At 42.8% G+C, this 23,424-nt stretch overlaps 2 protein-coding genes across 2 annotated transcripts in view; one reads left to right on the top strand and one right to left on the bottom strand.

The window, feature by feature from the left end:
* Positions 1-17,328: 17,328 nt before the first annotated feature.
* Positions 17,329-23,235, bottom strand: LOC128700407 (uncharacterized). The gene is made up of 5 exons (XM_053793621.2): positions 23,097-23,235; positions 22,739-22,909; positions 20,156-20,488; positions 19,854-19,981; positions 17,329-18,600 (listed from the first exon to the last, which is right to left on the bottom strand). Exons 2-5 carry the CDS (start codon positions 22,890-22,892, stop codon positions 18,568-18,570), a joined length of 648 nt encoding a protein of 215 aa, XP_053649596.1. The 5' UTR covers positions 22,893-22,909; positions 23,097-23,235; the 3' UTR covers positions 17,329-18,567.
* Positions 23,197-23,424, top strand: part of UQCR-Q (Ubiquinol-cytochrome c reductase ubiquinone-binding protein) — a 77,857-nt gene continuing 77,629 nt past the window's right edge. Inside the window, exon 1 of the mRNA XM_070100006.1 lies at positions 23,197-23,287. Coding sequence (XP_069956107.1) covers positions 23,212-23,287 — 76 coding nt within the window. The 5' untranslated portion in view covers positions 23,197-23,211. The remainder of the gene's footprint in view (positions 23,288-23,424) is intronic.

A 23,424-nucleotide genomic window follows, 5' to 3' on the forward strand; every position in this document is an offset into this window, starting at 1 on the left:
CTCGTAAAAACTCTTCACTGCTTTCAGTAACCTACCTCCTACACCATACACTTGCAACATCTGCCACATTGCCCCCCTATCCACTCTGTCATACGCCTTTTCCAAATCCATATATATATATATATATATATATATATATATATATATATATATATATATATATATATATATATATATATATATATATATATATATATATATATATATATATATATATATATACATATATATATATATATATATATATATATATATATATATATATATATATATATATATATATATATATAAAGTGAAATATTTACCAGTATTTATCTCAGGCTGGAGGAGACTAGAACCTGCGAGGTTCTGGACACTGGACGCAGTACAATATGCACACCTTGCCAGACTGGACAATACAATTGAACAGAAGATAAGACCAGTGCTGTATATTTCAGCCTCACACTGAGACCCTCTTCTGTAAACTAAAAGCGCAAGAAATGGAGCTTGAACCTAAGTCAAGCATGATTGCCTACATCAGGTACAGGAACTAGCCACTTTAAGGCGAGAGTATATATAGTATTAGGTTTCCACTGGTCTGTCAAGGTGTTGAAATTGTATCACATGTATTCATAGCTGACTGGAAGGTCTTGTAATTATACAAGAAATATGTTTAATATAATGAAAGTAATTTCCCATTAAATATGTGTTTATAATTCCTTATGTAGTGTGGAGGTGAGAATGATGTGTTAGAATGATGTAGTGTGGAGGTGAGAATGATGTGTTAGAATGATGTAGTGTGGAGGTGAGAATGATGTGTTAGAATGATGTAGTGTGGAGGTGAGAATGATATGTTAGAATGATGTAGTGTGGAGGTGAGAATGATGTGTTAGAATGATGTAGTGTGGAGGTGAGAATGATGTGTTAGAATGATGTAGTGTGGAGGTGAGAATGATGTGTTAGAATGATGTAGTGTGGAGGTGAGAATGATGAGTTAGAATGATGTAGTGTGGAGGTGAGAATGATGTGTTAGAATGATGTAGTGTGGAGGTGAGAATGATGTGTTAGAATGATGTAGTGTGGAGGTGAGAATGATGTGTTAGAATGATGTAGTGTGGAGGTGAGAATGATGTGTTAGAATGATGTAGTGTGGAGGTGAGAATGATGTGTTAGAATGATGTAGTGTGGAGGTGAGAATGATGTGTTAGAATGATGTAGTGTGGAGGTGAGAATGATGAGTTAGAATGATGTAGTGTGGAGGTGAGAATGATATGTTAGAATGATGTAGTGTGGAGGTGAGAATGATGTGTTAGAATGATGTAGTGTGGAGGTGAGAATGATGTGTTAGAATGATGTAGTGTGGAGGTGAGAATGATGTGTTAGAATGATGTAGTGTGGAGGTGAGAATGATGTGTTAGAATGATGTAGTGTGGAGGTGAGAATGATGTGTTAGAATGATGTAGTGTGGAGGTGAGAATGATGTGTTAGAATGATGTAGTGTGGAGGTGAGAATGATGTGTTAGAATGATGTAGTGTGGAGGTGAGAATGATGAGTTAGAATGATGTAGTGTGGAGGTGAGAATGATATGTTAGAATGATGTAGTGTGGAGGTGAGAATGATGTGTTAGAATGATGTAGTGTGGAGGTGAGAATGATGTGTTAGAATGATGTAGTGTGGAGGTGAGAATGATGTGTTAGAATGATGTAGTGTGGAGGTGAGAATGATGTGTTAGAATGATGTAGTGTGGAGGTGAGAATGATGAGTTAGAATGATGTAGTGTGGAAGTAAGAATGATGTGTCATTGATGTAGTGTGGAAGTAAGAATGATGTGTCATTGATGTAGTGTGAAGGTAAGAATGATGTGTCATTGATGTAGTGTGAAGGTAAGAATGATGTGTCATTGATGTAGTGTGAAGGTAAGAATGATGTGTCATTGATGTAGTGTGAAGGTAAGAATGATGTGTCATTGATGTAGTGTGAAGGTAAGAATGATGTGTCATTGATGTAGTGTGGAAGTAAGAATGATGTGTCATTGATGTAGTGTGGAAGTAAGAATGATGTGTCATTGATGTAGTGTGAAGGTAAGAATGATGTGTCATTGATGTAGTGTGAAGGTAAGAATGATGTGTCATTGATGTAGTGTGGAAGTAAGAATGATGTGTCATTGATGTAGTGTGAAGGTAAGAATGATGTGTCATTGATGTAGTGTGGAAGTAAGAATGATGTGTCATTGATGTAGTGTGGAAGTAAGAATGATGTGTCATTGATGTAGTGTGAAGGTAAGAATGATGTGTCATTGATGTAGTGTGAAGGTAAGAATGATGTGTCATTGATGTAGTGTGGAAGTAAGAATGATGTGTCATTGATGTAGTGTGGAAGTAAGAATGATGTGTCATTGATGTAGTGTGAAGGTAAGAATGATGTGTCATTGATGTAGTGTGGAAGTAAGAATGATGTGTCATTGATGTAGTGTGGAAGTAAGAATGATGTGTCATTGATGTAGTGTGGAAGTAAGAATGATGTGTCATTGATGTAGTGTGGAAGTAAGAATGATGTGTCATTGATGTAGTGTGGAAGTAAGAATGATGTGTCATTGATGTAGTGTGAAGGTAAGAATGATGTGTCATTGATGTAGTGTGGAAGTAAGAATGATGTGTCATTGATGTAGTGTGGAAGTAAGAATGATGTGTCATTGATGTAGTGTGAAGGTAAGAATGATGTGTCATTGATGTAGTGTGGAAGTAAGAATGATGTGTCATTGATGTAGTGTGGAGGTAAGAATGATGTGTCATTGATGTAGTGTGGAAGTAAGAATGTGTCATTGATGTAGTGTTGAGGTAAGAATGATGTGTCATTGATGTAGTGTTGAGGTAAGAATGATGTGTCATTGATGTAGTGTTGAGGTAAGAATGATGTGTCATTGATGTAGTGTTGAGGTAAGAATGATGTGTCATTGATGTAGTGTTGAGGTAAGAATGTGTTAGTGATGTAGAATGATTTGTAATTGATGGAGGTAATAATGATATAGTGTGGAGGTAAGAATGATATGTCATTGATGACTACACCCGAGTTTGCATAACAGTGTCCTCCACTGACGACACTGCAAGACTCCAGGCGGACATCAACCAAATCTTTAAGTGGGACGCAGGTATTGTATACCTGTCTTGCACAACTTGTCTTCAAGAAGGCGCTGGACAGGCACTTAAAGTCAGTAACTGATCAGCAGGGTTGTGGTTTTCACGTCGGTTTACGTGCTGCCAACAGTAACAGCCTGGTTGATCAGACCCTGATCCACCACTAGGCCTAGTCACAGACCGGGCCTCGGGGGCGTTGCGTAGCTACACAGTACAGGTGGCAGGCGGGAAGCCACTTGCAATGTGTAGGTGGTAGGTGCGTAGCCACCTGCACTTTATAGATGGTAGGTACATAGCCACCCGCACTGTGTAGGTGGTAGGTGAATAGCCACCCGCACTGTGTAGGTGGTAGGTGCGTAGCCACTTGTACTGTGTAGGTGGTAGGTGCGTAGCCACCCGCACTGTGTAGGTGGTAGGTGAATAGCCACCCGCACTGTGTAGGTGGTAGGTGCGTAGCCACTTGTACTGTGTAGGCGGTAGGTGCGTAGTCACTTGTACTGTGTAGGTGGTAGGTGCGTAGCCACTTGTACTGTGTAGGTGGTAGGTGCGTAGCCACCCGCACTGTGTAGGTGGTAGGTGCGTAGCCACCCGCACTGTGTAGGTGGTAGGTGCGTAGCCACCCGCACTGTGTAGGTGGTAGGTGCGTAGCCACTTGTACTGTGTAGGTGGTAGGTGCGTAGCCACTTGTACTGTGTAGGTGGTAGGTGCGTAGCCACCCGCACTGTGTAGGTGGTAGGTGCGTAGCCACCCGCACTGTGTAGGTGGTAGGTGCGTAGCCACTTGTACTGTGTAGGTGGTAGGTGCGTAGCCACCCGCACTGTGTAGGTGGTAGGTGCGTAGCCACTTGTACTGTGTAGGTGGTAGGTGCGTAGCCACCCGCACTGTGTAGGTGGTAGGTGCGTAGCCACTTGTACTGTGTAGGTGGTAGGTGCGTAGCCACCCGCACTGTGTAGGTGGTAGGTGCGTAGCCACTTGTACTGTGTAGGTGGTAGGTGCGTAGCCACTTGTACTGTGTAGGTGGTAGGTGCGTAGCCACTTGTACTGTGTAGGTGGTAGGTGCGTAGCCACCCGCACTGTGTAGGTGGTAGGTGCGTAGCCACCCGCACTGTGTAGGTGGTAGGTGCGTAGCCACCCGCACTGTGTAGGTGGTAGGTGCGTAGCCACCCGCACTGTGTAGGTGGTAGGTGCGTAGCCACCCGCACTGTGTAGGTGGTAGGTGCGTAGCCACCCGCACTGTGTAGGTGGTAGGTGCGTAGCCACCCGCACTGTGTAGGTGGTAGGTGCGTAGCCACCCGCACTGTGTAGGTGGTAGGTGCGTAGCCACCCGCACTGTGTAGGTGGTAGGTGCGTAGCCACCTACATTCTGTAAGATAAAAATGCGATTACCTAAAGTTTTCCATCCATGTTATTGATGCAGGATAATAAGAGATCTGTGAGAGGACAAAACACTTATGTACAGTTCAAGACAGTTATTAAATGACACGTTTCGCCCCGAGTGGCTTCTTCAGTCCTAATGGAAATATAAACACATATGCAGTATAATGTGATCCTTTATTGACAACGTTTCACCCACACAGTGGGCTTTTTCAAGTCACACACAGATCTGTGTGTGACTTGAAAAATCCCACTGTGTGGGTGAAACGTTGTCAATAAAGGATCACATTATACTGCATATGTGTTTATATTTCCATTGTGTCGGTATTTTATACCATTTATTTCCTTCAGTCCTAATACAGAGAAAACTAAGAAACGAGTATATATCTCGTCAGTAGCGAGGTAGGAAGCTGTGTGTGTGTCCATCACAGTTACCACCTGACTATTGCCACTATATATGCTCGTTCTTCGTTATCTCTGTATCAGGATTGGAGAAGCCACTCGGGGCGAAACGTGTCCTGAATTGTACATGTCTTTTCCCACATCTTCTCGGTATCATCTGACTATTTCTCAGTAAGTTGTATACTCTGTTGTTCTCATCAAGTTGACACATTGTTCTGGATGAACAGGATATGAGAAAAAAACATTAACAAACCCTTTTCTGTGATTTTATAAACAATTGAAATACACATTCATAAACATCTGGAGACAACAATTTATATGGAGATTCATAATTATTATATCAGAATGTGCTAGTAAATTTCTCGTAATGTCTGTCTTGCTCATAACCTAGTCAGTGAATCTTTTGGTAACATGACGGAGACCTTCAGCTTGCTGCTGCGTCCGTCATGTATGACAGACACAATACCAGAGGTGAAAAAGGTTTTTCGTTCCCCTGTGAAAGACAGTGGATCACCACGCACTGATATTTTTGTTTGTTAACCACTGATGTCACTTACATCAATAATGTACACAAATTCTATATTACGTATAACGTCAGAACACGCTATATAAGCCTGTTTATGATCAATAAAATAATGAGAACCATCGTAAAAATAACTCATTTAATAAATCCAATTAATACTACAGTGACGTAATACAATAAGTGATGAAGGTAGCGCCAAGGAACTAAGATGGTCAGAAGTAAAGACAATGTTCACTATGTTTGAGGCGTCAGTCAGGTACTACTGTTTGGTCCCTTCACATCTCCACAACCTTTCTTATGTAATATATAAAAATGATCTTTTCTCTGAAATATTGTTTTATTTTTGTCCCAGATGAAAGTCAAAATGAAGAAGACTTAATTCGTCTAATATGTGTGTATGTATGATGGCTTGATCATAAAGGATCTTGATCTTAGCCAAATACACACTGACTTAGGCACCATAGACTGGTTGATCAAGAACTAACTTAGGAACTCATCCAGTGTCCTCTAGAACACAACTAGGTGACTGTTAGTAACTTTCCTTATGTAAGAAGGGTGGCCCTTTGAAAAGTCTTGGTCGAATTACACTGATTGTGTTATCTTAGAGCATTCATTGTCCTTGGATCCTTTCCTCTTTTTCATTTGAGGTATTTTGCGCCATCTGTCGAGCCGGGGAAGTAATTTCGGTATGTAGATTTGGAAACAATTCCTCTAGAATTTTCCTAGTGTAAATTATGGTGTGTTTTTCTCGCCTACAATCTAAGGAGCGCAATTCAAGGGACTTGGGGAGTTCCCAGTAATTTAGATGCTTGACTGAATTTAAATTGGCAGTGAGGATTCTCTATAAATTCTTCAATTCCACAATTTCACCTGCTGTTATTGTACAGGAGTATTACTGTGGATTGAGAACAAGCAGCCCAGTCTTTGCTGCATGTAGTACATCCAGCATACGAATCACAGCCCAGCTGATCGGGTACTGACTTTAGGTATCTGTACAGCTCCCTCTTGAAGGCAGACGGGTCTATTGGTAATTTCTCTTATGCATGGTGGGAGGCTGTTGAAGTCTTGGGTCCCGGACACTTACTACGTTTTCTCTTAGTGTATTCATGGATAGCCTGTTTTTCATTGCCCAGTCATTTTCTTTCATAGAGAGTGATTTCTGTGTGCAAATTTGGGACCGATCCCTCTAGGATTTTCCAGGTGTAGATTATCATGCATCTCTCTTGCCTGCGCTCCAGTGAGTACAGGCCAAGTTCTTCCAAGTGTTTCCAGTAATTAAGGTGTTTGATGCAACTTATACATGCAGTATAGGTTCTCTGTACATTCTCTAGATCTGCAATTTCACCTGCCTTGAACGGAGCTGTTAGTGTACAACAATATTCCAACCTAGAGAGAGCAAGTAATTTGAAAAGGATCATCATTGGCATGGCATCCCTTGTCTTGAATGTTCTCATTATCCATCCTATCATTCTCCTCGCAGATGTGATAGTGGCACTGTTATGATCCTTGAAGGTGAGATCCTCTGACATTAACACTGAAGTCCTTTTATGCTTAGAGTTTGTTGCATATTCAGTTCTAGATATTATTTCCTCCCGTTTTCTATAATGGAATAATTGAAATTTGTCCCCAATGAATATCACAATAGTTTCCGTTGCCGATTAGAAAACATGGTTTTATATTGGAGATTTACTGCGTCATCAATGGATGACACTCGTGCAGATTCTAGTTTCGTCTGCAAAAGACACGGTGCTGTAATTTACATCTCTGTCTATGTCTGATATCAGGACGAGGAATAGGAGTGAAGCGAGTACTGTGCCTTGTGGCAAAGCTTTTCACTGTAGCAGCCACTGACTTAACTCTATTTACCGTTACTCTGTGTTCGATTGTTTAGAGAGTTGAAGATCCATCTGTCACTTTTCTAGTTATTCATTTACCGCGCATTATGTGTGCTATTACACCATGACCGCACTTGTCAAATGCTTTTGCAAAGTCTGTGTATGCTACATCTACATTCTGTTTGTCTTCTAGCGTTTCCAAGACCATGGTGGTACAGTAGTTGAGAGGCAGGAGCGACCTACTCTAAACCAATGTTGCCTAGAATTATGTAATTGTTCTGAATCCAAATGGTTCCCGATAGTGCTTCTTAGAATACTTTCAAAGATTTTTGTGCTATTGCTTTTTTACCACCTTTATGAAGTGGGGCTATATCCGTTATTTTTAGCGACTAAGGGATAACACCAGTGTCTACTCTCCCTCTCCATAGCATACTTAAGACACGCGAAAGGGGTTTCTTGCAGTTCTTGATGAACGCAGAGTTCCAGGAGTCTGGGCCTAGGGCTGAGTGCATGGGCATGTTGTCAACAGCTTTTCCAAAGTCCAGTTAGGGTTAAGCCACAAATTTGGCATACATTAACAGGGTTTTGAGGCTCGTTCATGAAAAATTCCAATAGACTGTCCATCAGAAGACTGATTAATAGCTCACTAAACAAAGAATCATTCTGAGGCTTCAGTAACTCATTTCTTTGTTGTCATCTGTGTAAGTGCATCTTGTGTGAGCAAGGACCCGAGGCGGGATGTGGGTTTTGTTGTCATCTGTGTAAGTGCATCTTGTGTGAGCAAGGACCCGAGGCGGGATGTGGGTTTTGTTGTCATCTGTGTAAGTGCATCTTGTGTGAGCAAGGACCCGAGGCGGGATGTGGGTTTTGTTGTCATCTGTGTAAGTGCATCTTGTGTGAGCAAGGACCCGAGGCGGGATGTGGGTTTTGTTGTCATCTGTGTAAGTGCATCTTGTGTGAGCAAGGACCCGAGGCGGGATGTGGGTTTTGTTGTCATCTGTGTAAGTGCATCTTGTGTGAGCAAGGACCCGAGGCGGGATGTGGGTTTTGTTGTCATCTGTGTAAGTGCATCTTGTGTGAGCAAGGACCCGAGGCGGGATGTGGGTTTTGTTGTCATCTGTGTAAGTGCATCTTGTGTGAGCAAGGACCCGAGGCGGGATGTGGGTTTTGTTGTCATCTGTGTAAGTGCATCTTGTGTGAGCAAGGACCCGAGGCGGGATGTGGGTTTTGTTGTCATCTGTGTAAGTGCATCTTGTGTGAGCAAGGACCCGAGGCGGGATGTGGGTTTTGTTGTCATCTGTGTAAGTGCATCTTGTGTGAGCAAGGACCCGAGGCGGGATGTGGGTTTTGTTGTCATCTGTGTAAGTGCATCTTGTGTGAGCAAGGACCCGAGGCGGGATGTGGGTTTTGTTGTCATCTGTGTAAGTGCATCTTGTGTGAGCAAGGACCCGAGGCGGGATGTGGGTTTTGTTGTCATCTGTGTAAGTGCATCTTGTGTGAGCAAGGACCCGAGGCGGGATGTGGGTTTTGTTGTCATCTGTGTAAGTGCATCTTGTGTGAGCAAGGACCCGAGGCGGGATGTGGGTTTTGTTGTCATCTGTGTAAGTGCATCTTGTGTGAGCAAGGACCCGAGGCGGGATGTGGGTTTTGTTGTCATCTGTGTAAGTGCATCTTGTGTGAGCAAGGACCCGAGGCGGGATGTGGGTTTTGTTGTCATCTGTGTAAGTGCATCTTGTGTGAGCAAGGACCCGAGGCGGGATGTGGGTTTTGTTGTCATCTGTGTAAGTGCATCTTGTGTGAGCAAGGACCCGAGGCGGGATGTGGGTTTTGTTGTCATCTGTGTAAGTGCATCTTGTGTGAGCAAGGACCCGAGGCGGGATGTGGGTTTTGTTGTCATCTGTGTAAGTGCATCTTGTGTGAGCAAGGACCCGAGGCGGGATGTGGGTTTTGTTGTCATCTGTGTAAGTGCATCTTGTGTGAGCAAGGACCCGAGGCGGGATGTGGGTTTTGTTGTCATCTGTGTAAGTGCATCTTGTGTGAGCAAGGACCCGAGGCGGGATGTGGGTTTTGTTGTCATCTGTGTAAGTGCATCTTGTGTGAGCAAGGACCCGAGGCGGGATGTGGGTTTTGTTGTCATCTGTGTAAGTGCATCTTGTGTGAGCAAGGACCCGAGGCGGGATGTGGGTTTTGTTGTCATCTGTGTAAGTGCATCTTGTGTGAGCAAGGACCCGAGGCGGGATGTGGGTTTTGTTGTCATCTGTGTAAGTGCATCTTGTGTGAGCAAGGACCCGAGGCGGGATGTGGGTTTTGTTGTCATCTGTGTAAGTGCATCTTGTGTGAGCAAGGACCCGAGGCGGGATGTGGGTTTTGTTGTCATCTGTGTAAGTGCATCTTGTGTGAGCAAGGACCCGAGGCGGGATGTGGGTTTTGTTGTCATCTGTGTAAGTGCATCTTGTGTGAGCAAGGACCCGAGGCGGGATGTGGGTTTTGTTGTCATCTGTGTAAGTGCATCTTGTGTGAGCAAGGACCCGAGGCGGGATGTGGGTTTTGTTGTCATCTGTGTAAGTGCATCTTGTGTGAGCAAGGACCCGAGGCGGGATGTGGGTTTTGTTGTCATCTGTGTAAGTGCATCTTGTGTGAGCAAGGACCCGAGGCGGGATGTGGGTTTTGCATTGCTTTGGCATACAAAAAGAAATACTTTTATTTTTTGTTTATTTTCATTAAATGCTTTTAGCTGTATGCTGTATGAATAATTTAACTTAAGTGCAATATTTTCCTCTTCCCTGGTCAGTGTTTCCTTCCATATTTTAGATAATCTAGCCACCATGAGAAGCTTAGTGATTCATTGCCTTCTACTGTACAATGTTTGTAGATGAATGGTTCAGAGAACCGACATGTTGATAAATTAGACACATGTGCAACTCTTGGGTATCTTTATTGAGGAAACGTTTCGCCACACAGTGGCTTCATCAGTCCATACATAGGAAAAACTTAAAGAACAGGAGGAGAATGAGGTAATCAGTCCCTCAACCTTGAGTCGATGTGTTCAGTCCATCAATCTTGAATAGAATAGATTACCTCATTCTCCTCCTGTTCTTCAAGTTTTTCCTATGTATGGACTGATGAAGCCACTGTGTGGCGAAACGTTTCCTCAATAAAGATACCCAAGAGTTGCACATGTGTCTAATTTATCATCTACTGTACAATGTTATCAGTGACACTGTTGGTCCACCATGATGTACAGTGTTGTCAATGACATTGTTGGTCCACCATGATGTACAGTGTTTGTCTACCATGATCTGCAGTGCTGTCAGTGACACCGTTGGTCCACCATAATGTGCTCGCCTATTTGTGGTTGCAGGGGTCGAGACTCAGTTCCTGGCACCGCCTCTTCACTGACCACTAATAGGTCCTCTCTCTCCCTGCTCCATGAGCTTTATCATACCTCTTCTTAAAACTATATATGGTTCCTGCCTCCACTACCTCACTTTCCAGATTATTCCACTTCCTGACAACCCCGTGACTGAAGAAATATTTTCAAACATCCCTTTGACTCATCTGTGTCTTCATCTTCCAGTTGTGACCCCTTGTTTCCGTGTCCCATCTTTGGAACATCCTGTCTGTCCACCTTATCTATTCCTCGCAATATTTTGTACGTCGTTATCATGTCTCCCCTAACCCTCCTGTCCTCCAGTGTCGTCAGGCCTATTTCCCTTAACCTTTCATCGTAGGACATTATCCTTAGCTCTGGAACTAGCCTTGTTGCACACCTTTGCACTTTCTCTAATTTATTGACGTGCTTGACCAGGTGTGGGTTCCAAACAGGTGCTGCATACTCCAGTATGGGCCTGACGTACATGGTGTACAGTCTCTTGAACGATTCCTTACTGAGGTATCGGAACGCTATTCTCAGGTTCGACAGGCGCCCATGTGCCGCAGCAGTTATCTGGCTGATGTGTGCTTCCGGAGACGTGTTCGGAATTATACTCACCCCAAGATCTTTCTCCTTGAGTGAGGTTTGCAGTCTTTGGCCACCTAGCCTATACACCGTCTGCGGTCTTCTTTGCCCTTCCCCGATTTTCATGACTTTGCATTTGGCTGGGTAAAATTCAAGTAGCCAGTTACTGGACCACGTGTCCAGCCTGTCCAGGTCTCTTTGTAGTCCTGCCTGATTCTCTTCTGATTTAATTCTTCTCATTAACTTCACATCATCTGCAAACAGGGACACTTCTGAGTCTATCCCTTCCATCATGTCATTCACATATACCAAAAACACAACTGGTCCTAGGACTGACCCTTGTGGAACCCCGCTCGTCACAGGCGCCCATTGTGATACCTCATCTCGTATCATCACTCGTTGTTGCCTCCCTGTCAGGTATTCTCTGATCTATTGCAGCGCCCTTCGTGTTACACGTGCCTGATCCTCTAGCTTCTGCACTAATCTCTTGTGGGGAACTGTGCCGAAGGCCTTCACGCAGTCCAAGAAAATGTAGTCAATCCACCCCTCCCTCTCGTGTCTTACTTCTGTTACTTTGTCATAAAACTCCAAGAGGGTTGTAACACAGGACTTGTCTTCCATGAATCCATCCTGGTTGTCTGTTATAATCTTGTTCTGTTCCAGATGCGTCACCACTCTCCTCCTGATAATCTTCTCCATGACTTTGCATACTATACACGTCAGTGATACTGGTTTATAGTTTAGTGCCTTGTTTCTGTCTCCTTTCTTAAAAATGGGAACTACATTTGCCGTCTTCCACACCTTAGGTAGTTGCCCAGTTTCGAGGGAAGTGTTGAAGATCGTGGTTAGTGGCACACACAGAGTCACTGCTCCCTATCTAAGAACCCATGGGGAGATGTTGTCTGGTCCCATCGCGTTTGAGGTATCAAGGTCACTTAGCAGCTTCTTCACGTCCTCCTCTGCTGTGTGCATGTCATCCAACACTTGTTGGTATATTCCTTGTTGGTGACCCCCTCTGTTCTGTCTTCCCAGAGTTCTACCTGTCTCCACTGTAAATATTTTCTTAAATTTCTTGTTGAGCACCTCACATACCTCTTGGTCGTTTCATGTGAGTTCTCCACCTTCTTTCCTCAGCCTGATCACCTGGTCTTTGACTGTTATCTTCCTCCTAATGTGGCTATACAGTAGTTTTGGGTCACACTTGACTTTCAGCGCTATGTTGTTTTCACACTGTCGCTGGGCCTCCCTCCTTTTCTGTGCATACTCGCTTCTGGCTCTTTGACTAATCCCCTTATTTTCCTGGGTCCTTTGCATCCTGTACTTTTTCCATTCTCTAGTGCACTTAATTTTTGCCTCACTACACCTTCGGGTAAACCAAGGGCTCGTTCTGGTCTTCCCATTGTTTCTGTTGCCCTTGGGAACAAACCTTACCTCTGCCTCCTTGTATTTTGTTCTTACATATTCCATCATTTCGTTTACTGACTTTCCTACCAATTATCTGTCCCACTGAACGTCCTGCAGGAAGTTCCTCATACCTGTGTAGTTTCCCCTTTTATAATTTGGCTTTTCCCATTCAACTCCTGTAACCCTCTCCACTGGTAACTCTACTATGTATTCAAAACTCAGAACCACGTGATCACTAGCTCCAAGGGCTCTCTTGTATGTGATGTTCTCAGTGTCTGAACTGCTCAGGATGAACACAAGGTCCAGTCTTTCTGGTTCGTCCTCCCCTCTCTCTCTGGTAGGGTCCTGACATGTTGATGCATGAGGTTTTCCAGTACCACATCTATCATCTTGGCTCTCCATGTTTCAGGGCCCCCATGTGGCTCCAGGTTTTCCCAATCGATCTCCCTGTGGTTGAAATCGCTCATAACCAGTAACTCTGCGCTGATCGAGTGAGCTCTTCTTGCCACCTCAGTCAGTGTGTCCACCATCGCTCTGCTGCTCTCTTCATATTCCTCTCTTGGCCTCCCGCAGTTCAATGGTGATACCTACTATGTACTCCCTTTCTCCACTCTCGTCCATGCCTTCTATTTCCTCAAATCCCTATTGGTTTTTGATAAGCAGTGCAGCCCCTCCTTCCCCTCTGCTACTTCCTCAGAATCTGATATCCCAATGGGAAGATTGCGTCTGTTATTGTCTCAGTGAGTTTCGTTTCTGTGACTGCTATAATGTCTGGCTACTTATCATTGATTCTTTCATGCCACTCGTCATATTTGTTCAATATTCCATCCGCCTTCATGTACCAAACCTTCAACTTCTTTTCTAAAACTGTGGTCCTGGGTGAATATTGGGGTTGGGGGAGTAGGAGCCCTGGCAGGGGCCTATGGGGGTTTGTAGTGGGAGTGGGGTCAGAGTGCCCATAGGGGGTTGCTGTAGGGGTGGAGTTTGTGGTGTGGGGGGTGTTGACAGAGAGAACAATGTGTGGGTTTTGGTTTGGAGTGTTCAGATGCATTGGAGATGTCATAGTTGGAGTCCTTCTGTGGGTGTTTCTGGTGGGTGTGTTTGCTCTTCCACCTGGTTCTGGGTTCTGCTCATCTTCATCATTGCCTCTCGTTCCTCCTTTCATCTTTGTACCCTCTCTTTCAGTATCATTCTTTCCTCTTGTGTTCTGTCTCGATCAAGGTACATTCTCCAGTACTCTGGTATGTCTCTCAGTCGTGCTTTCTCCTGTAGGATCCTGGTTAGAGCTGATGCTGCCTCGAAGATTACTTTGACAGGCTGTTTTCTTCCACTTGCAAACCAGCCAATTCTCCGAAAATTTGTCACCTGGGTAGTGTCGTCCTCGCCTATTGCTCTCATGATGCTTTCAATCTCTTTTTTCTCCACCTGTTTTCTTTCATCATAGGTTTTCCCCTTGACTTCTTGGAGCCAATAGACAAAAACTGACCTCTCCCTTTCATCCTCCAACTGTGACTCCCTTTGCATCCCCTGAGGAGTTTTAGTTCCTTCCATTGAAGTGGTCCTGTCCTCGATTTCTTCCCTGGACGAAACCCCTATGCTCAGTGGTCTGTCTTTCCTGCTCAGCTGTTCAAGGCCACTGCAGTTGTCTAGATTCTCTGCACGGAGCATAGCTCCTTCATTGCCTTCAGACCCCTCATTTGTTCTGGGCCTCACGTGGGTCTGACAGGACCTTCGCATACAGTATAGCTCTTTTGTTCCCTACAGTCCCCTCGTCTGTAACTGATATAGAAGTCCCTGATGTCATGGCTGTGCTGTCTTTTGTTTCTTTAAGCCATTTCAGGTTTTTTAGTTCCTCTTCTAAGCATTGTATCTTAGCTTCTGCTGCTTTGGCTCGTAGCTCCAATTTCCTGCTCTCTGCATTATTATTATTATAATCAAAAAGAAGCGCTAAGCCACAAGGACTATACAGCCCTGCTCTCTGCAGTTATCCTTTCCTCCATTTTCATGCCAAGCTCCTCTAGCTTCCTTCCCCACTCTTCCTCCCTTTTTGTGAGCTCTTCCTGCCAATCTTCCCTCCCAGTTACATCCACCAGATCCCTGGTCCTCTGCCTTGCTCCTTGGTACAGTGTTGCCAGTGACACTGTTGGTCCACCATGATGTACAGTGATGTCAGTGACACTATTGGTCCACCATGATGTACAGTGTTGTCAGAGACAGTTTTGGTATACCATGATGTACAGTGTTGTCTGGGACAGTGTTGGTCCACCATGATGTGCAGTGTTGTCAGTAACAGTGATGGTCCACCATGATGTACAGTGTTGTCAGTAATAGTGTTGGTCCACCATAATATACAGTGTTGCCAGTAACAGTGTTGGTCCACCGTGATGTACAGTGTTGTCAGTGACACTGTTGGTCCACCATGATGTACAGTTTTGGTCCACCTTGATGTACAGTGTTGTTAGTAACAGTATTGGTCCACCATGATGTACAGTGTTGGTCCACCTTGATGTACAGTGTTGTCAGTAACAGTGTTGGTCCACCATGATGTACAGTGTTGGTCCACCTTGATGTACAGTGTTGTTAGTAAGAGTGTTGGTCCACCATGATGTACAGTGTTGTCAGTAAGAGTGTTGGTCCACCATGATGTACAGTGTTGTCAGTAACAGTGTTGGTCCACCATGATGTACAGTGTTGTCAGTAACAGTGTTAGTCCACCTTCATGTACAGTGTTGTCAGTAAGAGTGTTGGTCCACCGTGATGTACAGTGTTGTTAGTAAGAGTGTTGATCCACCATGATGTTCAGTGCTGTCAGTAACAGTGTTGGTCCACCATGATGTACAGTGTTGTCAGTAAGTGTTGATCTACCATGATGTACAGTGTTGTCAGTAAGAATGTTGGTCCACCATGATGTACAGTGTTGTCAGTAACAGTGTTGTTCCACCATGATGTACAGTGTTGTCAGTAAGAGTGTTGGTCCACCATGATGTACAGTGTTGTCAGTAAGTGTTGATCTACCATGATATACAGTGTTGTCAGTAACAGTGTTGGTCCACCATGATGTACAGTGTTGTCAGTAACAGTGTTGGTCCACCATGATATACAGTGTTGTCAGTAACAGTGTTGGTCCACCATGATGTACAGTGTTGTCAGTAACAGTGTTGTTCCACCATGATGTACAGTGTTGTCAGTAACAGTGTTGGTCCACCATGATGTACAGTGTTGTCAGTAACAGTGTTGGTCCACCATGATGTACAGTGTTGTCAGTAACAGTGCTGGTCCACCATGATATACAGTGTTATCAGTAACAGTGTTGGTCCATCATGATGTACAGTGTTGGTCCACCATGATGTACAGTGTTGTCAGTAACAGTGTTGGTCCACCATGATGTACAGTGTTGTCAGTAACAGTGTTGGTCCACCATGATGTACAGTGTTGTCAGTAACAGTGTTGGTCCACCATGATGTACAGTGTTGTCAGTAACAGTGTTGGTCCACCATGATGTACAGTGTTGTCAGTAACAGTGTTGGTCCACCATGATGTACAGTGTTGTCAGTAACAGTGTTGGTCCACCATGATGTACAGTGTTGTCAGTAACAGTGTTGGTCCACCATGATGTACAGTGTTGTCAGTAACAGTGTTGGTCCACCATGATGTACAGTGTTGGTCCACCATGATGTACAGTGTTGTCAGTAACAGTGTTGGTCCACCATGATGTACAGTGTTGTCAGTAACAGTGTTGGTCCACCATGATATACAGTGTTGTCAGTAACAGTGTTGGTCCACCATGATGTACAGTGTTGTCAGTAACAGTGTTGGTCCACCATGATGTACAGTGTTGTCAGTAACAGTGTTGGTCCACCATGATATACAGTGTTGTCAGTAACAGTGTTGTTCCACCATGATGTACAGTGTTGTCAGTAACAGTGTTGTTCCACCATGATGTACAGTGTTGTCAGTAACAGTGTTGGTCCACCATGATGTACAGTGTTGTCAGTAACAGTGTTGGTCCACCTTGATGTACAGTGTTGTCAGTAACAGTGTTAGTCCACCTTGATGTACAGTGTTGTCAGTAACAGTGTTAGTCCACCATGATGTACAGTGTTGTCAGTAACAGTGTTGGTCCACCATGATGTACAGTGTTGTCAGTAACAGTGTTGGTCCACCTTGATGTACAGTGTTGTCAGTAACAGTGTTAGTCCACCTTGATGTACAGTGTTGTCAGTAACAGTGTTAGTCCACCATGATGTACAGTGTTGTCAGTAACAGTGTTGGTCCACCATGATGTACAGTGTTGTCAGTAACAGTGTTGGTCCACCATGATGTACAGTGTTGTCAGTAACAGTGTTGGTCCACCATGATGTACAGTGTTGTCAGTAACAGTGTTGTTCCACCATGATGTACAGTGTTGTCAGTAACAGTGTTGGTCCACCATGATGTACAGTGTTGTCAGTAACAGTCTTGGTCCACCTTGATGTACAGTGTTGTCAGTAACAGTGTTAGTCCACCTTGATGTACAGTGTTGTCAGTAACAGTGTTGGTCCACCATGATGTACAGTGTTGTCAGTAACAGTGTTGGTCCACCATGATGTACAGTGTTGTCAGTAACAGTGTTGGTCCACCATGATGTACAGTGTTGTCAGTAACAGTGTTGTCAGTAACAGTGTTGTCAGTAACAATGTACGGAAAAAAACACTTTTTGGTGATATATATTTATTAATGTTATAAAACAGTAAACATGTGCGAACTAAAGGAAGGAAAATAATCATATGAAAGGAAACTATTTTTCGATGCCTGCGAAAATATATCCCAAAATAACAGCCACTCGTGTTCTGTTGTTTGTGGACTTTTGTTTGTTTTCTGATGTTGTTTGTATAATGTTTCTTACTGTTGCAGAGTTATGGAATCTTGCTGACGCTGTTGCTCCTTCTGTCTGTGATGTTGATGTTGCTGCTTGCGGTGTTAATTTTGCTGTTCTTGTCATTTCAAAAGGAAGGCTGCTGCTGTTAGTGCTGTTTTCCTCCTATATGTAAATGTTATACGACCTCTGCTCTCTGTGTATACCTCGCTGTTAACATTGATTATTGCTGTGTGTCTGAGGCAGTGATGAAACCCTATATCTTCCCTCCTCTCAGAACAGCTGCTTGATTACCTTGTGCTTCACCTGCTACATCACTTGTTACTACTACAGATGTTACATCACTTGTTACTACTACAGATGTTACATCACTTGTTACTACTACAGTTGTGACTTCACTTGTTACTACTACAGTTGTGACTTCACTTGTTACTACTACAGTTGTGACTTCACTTGTTACTACTACAGTTGTGACTTCACTTGTTACTACTACAGTTGTGACTTCACTTGTTACTACTACAGTTGTGACTTCACTTGTTACTACTACAGTTGTGACTTCACTTGTTACTACTACAGTTGTGACTTCACTTGTTACTACTACAGTTGTGACTTCACTTGTTACTACTACAGTTGTGACTTCACTTGTTACTACTGAAGCTGCTACGTCACTGTACCACATATCTGCTGCAGTAATAATTGAGTAAAGTCAAAGCTGACCTGGTGATGCAGTTGTTCTCTCTAGGGATAAAATTCGTGAATTTTTAAAGTGGAGGTGCAGAGAGATGGGAGAGGATAGCTAGGCAGCTCTAGTCATGTGTGAAGGATAGCAATACAGATCTAGTCATTGTTGAGGGATAGTTAAACTGCTGTTTCTGCAGATTTCTAGCGCAAGTTCCTACGAGAGTTTAATATATGGAATTGCCGAAGTGTGGTTCCATTGTAGATGCCAGGGTCTGCAATGTTGATTGTTGTTACCACTGGTTGATATACATGCCAGAGTCTGCAAAACTGATTGTTGTTGCCCCTGGCTGATGTAGATGCCAGGGTCTGTAACACTGTTGTTGCTACTGGTTGATGTAGTCTGCAACGGTGATCGTTGATGCTACTGGTTGATGCAAGTGCTGAATGAATCAAGCTGTGGGGAAATGATAACTTTTTATTCTCTCTTTGGAGTTACTGGCTCATCATTTGTATACTTCATGCATTGTGTTTATTATATACTACAAACAACGATGAAGGTCAGTGAACGTCCCACAAACAAGTGTCATATACGTCATTGAACGTACTACAGTGTGATAAAGGTCACTGAACGTACTACAAACAGCGTGATAAAGGTCACTGAACGTACTACAAACAGCGTGATAAAGGTCACTGAACGTACTACAAACAGCGTGATAAAGGTCACTGAACGTACTACAAACAGCGTGATAAAGGTCACTGAACGTACTACAAACAGCGTGATAAAGGTCACTGAACGTACTACAAACAGCGTGATAAAGGTCACTGAACGTACTACAAACAAGGTGAAGATCTTCGAAATAACAAAGGAACACACTTAAACAACTTCCTGAGAAAGTATAATCGATGTTAATTGTCACTTGGATCATTTTCGCCACTTCAGTACAAAAGTACACAGATGTTAATGAGCATTAAGAAAGCTGGAACTACTGACAAGGCGCACTAAAAATTTCAAAATCTTTGAGAAAGTCATTCGAGAAACATTAATAAACGAGTGAACAGGAAAAATCGAATGTTATACTATGATAGTCACAGAAATTAATAAAAAACTATCTTCGAGAATCAGTATTAAAATTGAAAATCAAGAAAAAATAAGATTCTTAATTGAAGAATAATAATTACTAGATTTAATTTTTTATATAAATTTGATTGCACAATATTAAGAAAATATTAAGAATAGAAGTGAGACACATAATGGAAACTGAGACATCAACAACAACACAACTTGTAGAAACATCAGCAGGTAAACTACGAGAAGGAACTCTGGTGGAAGTCACTCATACTAATGTTACCATGAATACCACAAGAAGGAATCAAACCCTGGTACAAATGTTATCATGAATACCACAAGAAGGAATCAAACCCTGGTACAAATGTTACCATGAATAGTACAAGAAATGATCAACCTCTGGTACAAATGTCACCATGAATACCACAAGAAGGAATGACAAGGATGAATGCTGGTCGCTCAACACGACCACAGAGACTGCTGGAAATACATTTCTTACCATAAATGCAGTAAAACAGAAGGAGAACCTAGCCCGTGACAGAGAGGAGGTTCTCAGGGGTTAATTGAAACAGTTCAGTTAAAAACACTACAATCCTTCCCATCGTGCATACTTAAACAATAAATAATTACAGACAACTCACCTGTCCGCTCATGGTCATAAGACAGGTGATCATGGGAAGGAACTGGTCAGTGGAGAGACCCAACTTTTGGAAATACCTCTCAGGACCTCGGAGCTTGTTGCGACATTTGCTAAAACCATTCTGGGAATCTGCAAAAAATACTCAAACGCATTTTATACTCTGTCCTATAAGAAAATAATAATTAGCATTTTCATAGGGTACTGAAGAAAGTGTTTTCATGTTAAACCTTATTAACGTGAGATATAGAGAGGCTCTTAAATTTAAAGATGTTTCAGTAAAAATGTGGCTCTAAGAGTACTAACTGTTCTCCCAGGAGCTGTCAGGTCCAGTATGAGTACCATGGTGCCCAGTAGGTGTACCATGATGCCCATTAGGAGAGCCATGATGCCCATTAGGAGAGCCATGATGCTTATTATGAGTGCCATGATGCCCATTAGGAGAGCCATGGTGTTCACTGGAATTTCCAGGGTTAGTTATGTTGTAGCCCAGCTGCTGGGCGCAAGCTGTGATGTTTAGCAGGATCTGCTGCTTCTCATTAGCTGAGTTGCCAGGTTTTGGTGTTGTAGTCTCTCTCAGGCAACTCTCCATGTTGGCGACACACTTGGTGTTGTTGTCTTGGGTGCACAGTTCCTGAGCTGGAGACATACATCAGTCAGTGACGCCTGAACTGAAGATATTGTGAGAGGATGCAAGTTTTCATTTCTATAATACACTAAACTAAACAGCTCAAGACACGATGAAAAAAGAAAAAGCTCAAGATATGATAAAAAAAGAAAATGTATGATAAAATGCCTCGCCAAGAGACTACAGTAACTCATTCTTGTCAGGAGTTGTAAAGAAAATATAATAAACGTCAGTCATTTAACCAGAGTTCTAGGAAATGTAAAGGCAATAGCGAAGCATGATAAAACATAGGGAAGGATAGATGATGGAAGACAAAGAAATAAGCAGAATAATAAAAATATATAAAGATAAACTGAATGGCTGAAAAGTAATTGTAAATTTAAAACAAAATGTTCTGCAGTTTTTACAAAGCTACTTTCTAAAGACTGCAGAAGACTAGAAAATAAGATTAAGGAATTACTGAAAAAATCCAATATAACCATGGGGATGTCTGCAAGAAACTGAGTAACAGATTCCAGGACGACTTTGCTGAGGACACAGACAGGACCGATAACTAAAAGCAGAGATAAGCAGACGCCAAATAAAACAAAAACAAAAAATTTGATAAAACAGTGAATGTTAGGCAAGAAAGATCAAGGGACACGACTGTGCATCAGTGTGAGTATTGAAGGAAGAAGTTGATGCGATCAGCAGCGATGATCCACAAGTTACTGTAGTCGGTCATCTGTTAAGCAACTGAAATACAGCAAATATTCTGCTGATATGCATGTAGAATGTTAAACAGGAGGCACTGCATCATACATCAGTGTCAGTAACATTCTTATCCTCTGTATAGTGAGGAAAATAATGATTATTAAAAGAGAAATACGGCTTACAAATGTACAAAATACATGACGTTCTCAAAAATTCCAATAGCCTGACAAAATATGTTTGAAGAACTGAACTACCGAATCTAATACTTTCCGAGTATATTCTACAAGCTTCCACTGACGGATTTTCACCTTTCCGTCTACAAGCACAACTGACACTGCAGAGTGAGGAGATTCAACTAGGTTTGGAAAGGCACATTTGTTTTTTGAAGACCAGCAGTTCCTTCGATATAAGGTCTTTTAAATCATGTGTCAGCTTACTGTTTGCTTGATCATAGTCCCAGCACTTCCATACACACAACACCCAACTGTAAATTACTCATTTTTGCCAGTTTCCTGTCTACTTTTATCTCTTCCACATCCTCTCGTTTTGATTTTTTACTTTCTTGTACAACTGACGTTGTACATGTGTGCGTGTACTTGTGTGTGTGTGTGTGTGTGTGTGTTGGATACACACACACACACACACACACACAGTACGATGTAATTTTTACGTGAATAACATAATGGAAGGTATAGAGTCAGATCTTCTTGTTCGCAAATGATGTGAAACTAATGACAATACAAACGGACCAGAACCAGAAAGTCTACAAATTAACCTGGACAGGCTGCAGGTATTATCTGATAAGTGGCTACTGCAGTTTAACCCCAGCAAGTACAAAGCTATGAAATCTGGGAAAGAAAAACCATAGACAGAGTACAAACTCGAGGACGAGGATCAAATCCTGTAAACCTTACTCAAGGAGAAAAACCTTAGGGTGAGTACTGTACGAGCTAATTGACTGATGGGCCCATCAACCCAATAAATTCACGTCTAGCAAATCCAAGACTACCTTTCAGAAATCTAAGGAATCATTAACGACACTGTACACCGTGTACGTTAGCCCCGTATTTGGAGTATGCAGCACCAGTACGAAACCCACACCTGGTAAAGCATATCAAGAAATTGAAGAAAGTTCAGATATTTCCAACGAGACTAGTCCAGGAGCTAAGGGATGTGTTCTATGAGGAAAATTTAAGGGAACTCAAGCTGACAACACTGCAGGACGGAAAGACTAAGGTGATGTGATAATGTACAAAATACTGATATGAGTTGATATAATGAACAGAGACAGACTGTCTCAAAGACGGAAAAACAGGAACACGAAGACCCAAGTTGAAAACAGATTCACAGGGATTTTAGAAAGTATTTATTCAGCTTTAGTGTAGTCGAAAAGTGGAACGACCTGGAAAATGAAGAGGCAGAAGCAAAATCCGTACATATGTTTGAGAAGAGGTATGATAAGGCTCTCTAAGCTAGGAGAGTGGGCCAAATAGTAACCAGCAAAGAGGCGGGCCAGGAGCTGAGAATCGACCACTGCAGCTACATATAGATAAGTACTCCAAACTTACTGAGGTTGGTCATAATGATGTGTGATTCAGGAGCTTGACATAACTGATGTGCTTGACCATGATGTCTCCTGGGCAGGGCATGAGCTTCAGTCATCACCATCAGAGTCATCACCACCACCGCCATCACCGCTACTACTTGGGTCAACATATTCATGATGGTGGTCACCAACACTGTGGGTGAAGGAGAGAGAATTTGTTGTTGTGACCCAGAGAGAGAAAGGGTCATCGAGGACTGCATCCAACACTGAATGTTGGTGGTGACCATGGTTAGTAAGAGTGTAGCAGACAGGTGGTTACTAAGAGCTGACTCACCTTAGTGAGAGAATAACAAACAGGTGGTTACTGGCAGTTGGCTCACCTGAGAGAACAGCAGACAGGTGGTTACTTGCAGCTGTGGTGGACGGTTAGTGTCAGTGTTGTGGCCGGCAAGTTTTATATATATACACACGTTCCCGGGGAGACAAAAGCTCAACATGACTATTGTAACAATGTTCCCTGATGGTACATTGTTACTTCGGTTCCTCCCAACGAGGGGCAGCGGATATTCATGTGAGTTGATTATTTCCTGATTTGTTGCCTGACAACACTTGTAATAAGGGAGGTGTTGTGTAAATGTCGGAGCCTAATTACTCCTTTTCAAGTTAAACCAAATTATCAATTTGTAAGGAATATTTTGCAAGAAAAAA

The sequence above is a fragment of the Cherax quadricarinatus genome, chromosome 71 (assembly GCF_038502225.1).
Source record: "Cherax quadricarinatus isolate ZL_2023a chromosome 71, ASM3850222v1, whole genome shotgun sequence".
NCBI lineage: Eukaryota > Metazoa > Arthropoda > Malacostraca > Decapoda > Parastacidae > Cherax > Cherax quadricarinatus.

Excerpts from the sequence above, each read along its gene's own strand:
- LOC128700407 (XM_053793621.2), bottom strand. The coding sequence starts at position 22,892 with ATGAATATGTTGACCCAAGTAGTAGCGGTGATGGCGGTGGTGGTGATG. Across the intron at positions 19,982-20,155 it reads TGACAGCTCCTGGGAGAACA|ATTCCCAGAATGGTTTTAGC; the intron begins GTTAGTACTCTT and ends TATTTTTTGCAG. Across the intron at positions 18,601-19,853 it reads TTATGACCATGAGCGGACAG|CTTGATTCATTCAGCACTTG; the intron begins GTGAGTTGTCTG and ends ATTTCCCCACAG.